This window comes from Engraulis encrasicolus, chromosome 22 (genome assembly GCF_034702125.1).
Source record: "Engraulis encrasicolus isolate BLACKSEA-1 chromosome 22, IST_EnEncr_1.0, whole genome shotgun sequence".
NCBI lineage: Eukaryota > Metazoa > Chordata > Actinopteri > Clupeiformes > Engraulidae > Engraulis > Engraulis encrasicolus.
The window spans coordinates 26,207,451-26,214,950 of NC_085878.1; the positions used below are offsets into that span (position 1 = coordinate 26,207,451).

Here is a 7,500-nt window from a genome sequence, read left to right on the forward strand (position 1 = left end):
AACGGATTTGGACGAAACCAGTGTTAATTTCGTGACGAAATATTTTCGTCATAATTATCGTTAACGATTGTTTTTCCCCTGACGACAATAAAACGATGACGAAAAAAACAGCATGCGTTTGTACGAAAAATATAACGATATTGATTTATATTTTCGTCAAAAAAATAAAAATGTGACTACAATACCACCAGAGACGAAAACCAATAGGAAACATTTTTGTTAATATGTCACTGAAACATTGGAAAATAATTGCCTGCTTTTTCGCAAGTCGCGACCCTCATCTGCTAGGCGTCTCCTCCCTCCTCCCCTCCCTCACACACACACACACACACACACAAACACGCAGCAGGCACAGTGACAGGCAGCGTCGGTGCCGCAGTAGCAGCAGTAGCCTACTTTTCAGTGCAATCCAGGCTGGAAAAAATATTGTTGCCCATTTATCCATGACGAAGAAGTTTATGCAGTCATGAAATAGTGGTGGTGCTGTCGCACATAGCAAACATCTTTCTCTAACGATGCATTTTTGCGGAACTTCTCCACTCCCTTCATGAACCTGCTACCCGATGGTCGTTGTCTGATCTTTTTTCAATGTTCGCTAATGTTTGTAATTTAAGGGTCTGCGTAGGCACAAGCCTTCTGATAAGAATCACTAAAGTGCCGATCGCAAAGGATTCGGAAGTGTGGAGTTTTGCGACTTGTTTCAGTCAAGGACACTGAAATAGGAAGTGAACCTTCCACGCTTTCACATGCATTATTGGGGGACAGCTATTTGTTATTGCAATAAAGTCTTGCGAATGCATGGAACCATGGACACAACCATGTCAACGAGACCGCGTGTGCCACCACAAAAAGCAAATAATATGCAACAGCTTGCAATACGCACACGAGAGAGAGAGAGAGAGAGAGAGAGAGAGAGAGAGAGAGAGAGAGAGAGAGAGAGAGAGAGAGAGACGTCTTCCAACAGGTGCCGTGCCTTTGTAACGCTTGCATACAGTAGGCTATACCCCGCGACGTTCTTGATTAGGCCTAGGCTACTGTAGGCCTATACCCACAAGTATTTTTTCATAACGTGCAGTCCCGTTTTCCCCCGAAGTCGTTCTAAAATATCGACAGAGATTTATAAGTGTCGCGGCCATGATTTTTTTTACACATTGGACGCACTGGCTTATAAGAGGCTCTGGCAGTTTTTGACAATAGGCTGTTTTATTATTAGCCTACAATATGTCATTTCAATCATTGATTTCCCCAAATGGTATTTTAGTTTGACAATTTTATAGAGAAGTGTAGACAAGAGGAAATGAATGTAATATTTTAGTTGACTAAAATTATTTTAGGTTTCGTAGACTAAAATTGTATGAATTTTAGTCGACTAAAATTAGACTAAAACAAAAATGATTTACATGACTAAATTGTGACTAAAACTCAAATTAAATTTTCGTCAAGAGACTAAAACTAAAACTAAATTAAAAATTCCTGTCAAAATTAACACTGGACGAAACTTTGTGGAGTTGTTGATAATGACCCAAGGAACAGGTGATTAAATTCTGGTGGTGATCCCAATGATACAGTAAGTAAGGAGACCTCCTTGGGTGATCCGGATCACGAACCGGAACCAGGACTTTTTGAAAAATTCTGTCAGCAGAATAACTCAGAAACTTTGTGGAGTTGTTAGTAATGACCCAAGCAACAAGTGATTACATTCTGGTGGTGATCCGGATCACGAATCGAAACCAGGGGCCTCATTTATCAAGCGTTCTTAGGCACATATCTGTGCGTAAAGCGTGCGTGCGATCATTCCTGAGCAAAGTGTGGGATTTATGAACATGTACTTGAACGTAGAAATGTGCCTAAATTTACGCACACCTCAGACCATGCGTGCGAGTGGAAGAAACATGAAATTACAAATAATATTGACCTTGCCGTATACAGTTTGCTTTGAATGACAATGGAGTATGACCGTGTGCTATTTGACAGTGTTTTCATTCATGTGTGTCTCCTTCTTTTACTTATTTTGAAACACGGTCCTCCTCCTGTCGAGAGCACCTCCACTTCTGCCACAGAAATGGTTCTATCTCCGCACTTCCCGCCAGCGCTTCGACTGGCGCGAGTGTCCGCGTGTGTTCATGTGTGTCCGAACAGGGTGGCGCCTTCGAATTAACATGGCATTTGAATATATTTTAATACCATATATGGTTACTTGGAGGCGTTTCGGGATGCTAATTACCCCGAATGCGCGCGTGCACAGTGATTTGGAAGGTGTGGGATTTATCATGCAGACGTGTGCGTAGGAGCAGCCAACGCACGTTTGATAAATCCCGATTTTTCTGTACTTGCGAACATTCTAAATTTCACTCCTAAGACACAATTTAGAAGACATTCTACGAACTGATGATAAATGAGGCCCCTGGACTTTTTAAAAGATTCTTCACCATTGCTGGCCTATATATCTAGAGGCCCCTAGTGACCAGAAATTGAATTGCGGGGACACCACAAAAAGAAGGCAGAAAGACTTAGGGTGGTCAAGCAGTTTCCTTGGAGGTCTGCGCTCTCTGAGTGCTCCTAGTTTAAGTATGTTTTTGGAGGCTTTACAAGCCTTTATTGGTGTTTTATATGACAGGACAGTGAAGCAGAGACAGGAAGCGAGTTGGGAGAGAGAGACGGGGAAGGGACGGCAAAGGACCTGGGACGGGAATCGAACCCGGGTCGGCCAAGCAGCAGACGAGTGCCTTACCATTAAGCCACGGCAGGGTCATGTTTCCTTGATTTCAATGATCTAGGTAGACTAGCTGTGTGTTTGCTGAGGGTAGCCATCTTGCCTTGCTGTCCTTTCAAACTGGATTAAGTTAGGTAAGGTACAGTAAGTTAAAGTAGAGAAGGAGTTTGACAGAGTTGGGTAAGCTTCTGTGATGAAAGTCTGACCTTCATGTCACTGACTACATATCCACTATTTCCTTGAATATTGAGAGAAATTCATGACCATGAGCATACACATACAACCGCCTCGTAACAGGACTTTACCGGAAGTCTAATCTATTCCGGCTACAGATGCAAAGAGGGCAACGAAGCATCCTTATCTAACCTTAATCTTGTTAACAATGTTTAAGTCGTGTCCACCATAATGACCTCATTCATCATTGCAACTTTGACCAGTTTTACCACAGCAAAGAAAAAAACCCTTATGGTTCTGAAGAACCGCGAGCTTAAGAAAAAAAAATCTTTCTCTAATTAGCGGAGGTAGGGAAGATGTAAGTAAGATGGCTTCTCCTTGGCACAAATCGCCTTGGCTTGGGCAAATCTGTCACCGCGACCTAGATAAGGCAGGATGTGAGGGATTAGTGTTCGGGAGGCACTGGGAGAGGAAAGGCGGGTGGGTGACGATGGTGGTCGGTACGGTGGGCAGGGTCGGGCCGGGGAAGCGTTTGTGCAGTTGTGTGTGTGTGTCTCATGTGTGGTTGGGCTAAGCACTGTGGGTGTGGGTGTGCGCGTGTGTGTAGATGTGTTTGGGGGGTTTTGCGGGTGTGATAAATGGCGATTGCCTCGGCCTGGGCTAATAATAGTCACCCTGGGTGGGCGGGTGGTGGGTGTGTACAGCTATGGTGTGGTAGTTACGGTGGTAGCAGTGGTGCTGGCCGCTATGCCTGCGCCAGGTGACCTGTTTGTGTAAATAAAAGCACAGGCTGAGCAAACAACAGCTGCTTCACGACAGCCAGCAACACATCTGGACGTTGCCATGGAGATGACATGGCCGCTGGGGGTGTTTATGGGTGTGTATTTGCGTTTATGTGTGGTTGTGTGTGTGTGTGTGTGTGTGTGTGTGTGTGTGTGTGTGTGTGTGTGTGTGTGTTTGTGATTGTGTGTGTGTGTACTTGTATGAGTGTGTGTGTGTGTGTGTGTGTTTGCGTAAGGGTTAATAGCACTTGGATAGGGGGAGGGGATTCGACTCCAGTCATGGCTCGCCAGGGGTTTCCAGCATGTTTGTTTATATACCTGTGTGTGTGTGTGTGTGTGTGTGTGTGTGTGTGTGTGTGTGTGTGGGTGTGTGTGTGGGTGTGTGTGTGTGTGTGTGTGTGTGTGTGTGTGTGTGTGTGTGTGTGTGCGTGTATGTGTGTGTGTGTGTGCGTGTATTTGTGCGTGTGTGTGTGTGTGTGTGTGTGTGTGTGTGTGTGTGTGTGTGTGTGTCTTACAGTGGAGGTCAACAGACCGGGGACAATGTAAATATTTTCTGCTGCATCCCTCTCTGTCTAGCATGCACACCACACCGCACCACGTGAGGGATGGAGGGATGGAGAGAGAGAGAGGATGGATGGAAGAGAGGAGAGCAGAGGAGAGGAGTGGAGGGGAGAGGATGGATGGAGGAGAGCACAGGAGAGGAGAGGATAGGAGAGGAGAGAGGATATGAGGAGAGAAGAGAGGAGAGAGGATACAAGAGAAGAGGAGAGAGGAGAGAAATGGAGGATGGAGAGAGAGCGAGGGATGGAGGCTGGAGGAGAGGAGAGGAGAGGAGAGGGATAATAATAAAATAGCTCCCCACCAATCAGAGTCCAATTATATGTCAGCGGGCCCCTGGTGGGCTAATGTGGCGTCCCGTCCTTGCTAAAGAGACTCGCGGCCGGCCGTCCATTAAGCCCTCGCAACGCCACCATTAGTCCGGCATGAGAGCGGGCAGCGGTCATTGGGCATCAGGTGCCGACATGGACACAGATATACAGAGATACACAGAGACGCCGGAACGGACAGAGATACACAGGCGCCTAAACGAGGACGGACAGACACTAGTGTGGCCACATTACGTTATACTACACTACATTTCACTTTGCTGATGCTTCTATCTTAAGCGACTTAACAGTAATTTAGATGCAGGGTATTGGTTACAGTCCCTGGATCAATGTGGGGTTCGGTGCCTTGCTCAAGGGTACTTCATCAGTGGATGGAGGTGTATGAAGAGGTAAAGGTGGGATTTGAACCTGTAACCCTCTGATTTCCCTTCCTAACCATTAGGCAACTAGCAAAGCTATGCAAGTTCGTCCTGCGTGCTTTCAAACAACCTCAATCAGGAACTGATGCAGAAACACATGCAGGCGTGTGTGGACACTAGTGGGCAGACCTTGCAACGCCTGCATTAGTTTGGCATGAGTGGGGACAGCAGACATCGGGAAACGACGCGGACACAGACAGAGACGCACATTCGCGATAGGGAGGGATGGAGGGACGAGTGCCTCCGGAATGACTGCGGGCCTCAGGCGGGGACACGGATGTGGACACAGAGACACAAATAGCATATTCAAGCCGATTGAGAACCGGTGCCCATTCCGGCACCTAATCGCTAGTGTGTTCACGCCGCAGACCTCAGCATTCATGTACTGGAGATTTGTGAACCGAAAAATACGTGTTCTTTCTCCGCAAACCGTGACGACAATGTGAACGTCAGCAGGTTCATCCAGGCAACACAGTCACATGCGGAAAAGTTCAGAGACCGGTATGAACGCAGGTAAGCACTTAAGTGGCGAACGTAACTGGTGTGGGAACACACCATTAGTGCTCTGCAAGTCTGCTCTGTACGCTTCCATCACTCATGGAAACAGACTCAGGTGCAGCCCATACCGTCCTACTGGCATTGGGAACGCTGGGCATTGGGAAAGATTTGTTGCTTTTTAACAACCTCCACACTCACTTAGCCTGATGCTAATGCTAATGTTAATGCTGTCAGGCTAATAAGCTCGACCAGGTACAGGTGTTCAACCCAGTGCCCTCTGCTCAGAGTAGCATGGGTGTGTGTGCACGTATGTGAATGGAGTGTGTATGTGTATGTCTGCGTGTGCCTATGTGCTGTATCTTTTGGTGCGTGTGTGGACAACGCTTTTCACCCACCAAACAAGTTTTACATCATATCTGACACGTTACATATATGGGTCAAAGACATTACATTGCACTTAGTTGACACTTTCATTTGTTCAAAGCGACTTACAACTATTCTTTTTCAGGGTATTAGTTACAGTCCCTGGAACAATGTGGGGTTAGGTGCCTTGCTTAAGGGCACTTCAGCCATGGATGGAGATGTAGGGAGAGGTCAGGGGGGATTCGAACTGGCAACCCCTAGATTGAGAGACCAACTCTCTAACCACTAGGCCACGGCTGCCCCATAACCACTAGGCCACGGCTGCACCATTTAGACATTTAATATTTGCTGAAAGACCGCAGGATTCTACTTCACTCTGGGCTCAGGTGTCTGTTCTCTTCAATGGCCTTCATTACCAATGTTCAACTAAATAATCACAACGCCATGAATGAATGAACAAATGGCGGGGGAAAAAATGCATGAGTTGACCTTCTGAACAGAAGAAAAACTGGGAAAAGGGATGAAGGCACATTTCAATGTTTTTTAATAAATAGAGAAGGAGGATGCCAGGGTCATTACCATTGTGTGATGAAGTGAATAAACTTCTCGCTGAATTGGCCCATCGGAAGTACAGGAGGGTCCTGAAAGACAGAGAAAGAAAAAAAAAGCCATCTGTTAACATTTTTCACAAGATAGGACTGAATAGAGGTTGGGAAACATTGCAGGGGTAGATGTAAAAAATAGCTCTGTGCTTTCTAAATACGCTAAATAGGGCTCAGTGAAAAACACTGATCACATCATCATCATCATCATCATGTCAGACTGAGTTAAATATTCCTACTCTACTTTTAAATGCACTAGGGATTTGGAAATGTCAGAGCTGTGGCACAGGAAAGAACATTATCTGGAACAAAGTGGAAGGGGAGAATCAAATTAGTCCAGTCTGTATCTTTCACACACACACACACACGCACACAGGCCCACACACGCACACGGGCACACACACGCGCACACACACACACACACACACACACACACACACACACACACACACACACACACACACACACACACACACACACACACACACACACACACACACACACACACACACACTTACTTTAAAACCAGAGAGGTAAAAAAAAAAACATCTACCGAGAACATCTGACCTTGTGATGGTGGGGAAAGTAGGGTGTGGGGTGGTGGAGGAGTGAAGTCTGCAAAATGCTACACCCCATGTGTTTAAGGACGCACAAATCATTTTGGGAACACCTGAACCCTTTGTGCTAGCAGAGGAGACATCCTTACACTTTCGCATGTCTACGCTAAGGCAAGGGCTGGGGGAGAAGGGATGGGGGAGGATGAGGGAGGTTGAGGGAGGATGAGGGAGGATGAGGGGTGAGAGGGACTGGGAGACAGAGTGAAATGAAGGGGAGTGAAGGGCTGGCTAGCACCGTGGTTCTCAACCTATTTTGAACAAATAGCCCCTTTACCACATCGTAACCCTCCCAATGCCCCCCTGACCTCATCATAAGCCTTCCAATGAGTGTGTTTATATGCAGTTCAGTATCCCGAATATGAGGCATATCCCGGTTATGATCATATTCGGGATAAGGTGTTTATATGAGCACAGAACTTTATATCCCAGTCTACATTCTTGGCTG

General features: G+C 46.3%; 1 protein-coding gene across 1 annotated transcript in view; it reads right to left on the minus strand.

The window, feature by feature from the left end:
* The window catches only part of map2k5 (mitogen-activated protein kinase kinase 5), a 90,783-nt gene that overhangs the window by 18,275 nt on the left and 65,008 nt on the right, over positions 1-7,500 (minus strand). The window contains exon 20 of the mRNA XM_063188045.1: positions 6,416-6,477. Within this exon, the coding sequence (XP_063044115.1) occupies positions 6,416-6,477 (62 nt within the window). The remainder of the gene's footprint in view (positions 1-6,415; positions 6,478-7,500) is intronic.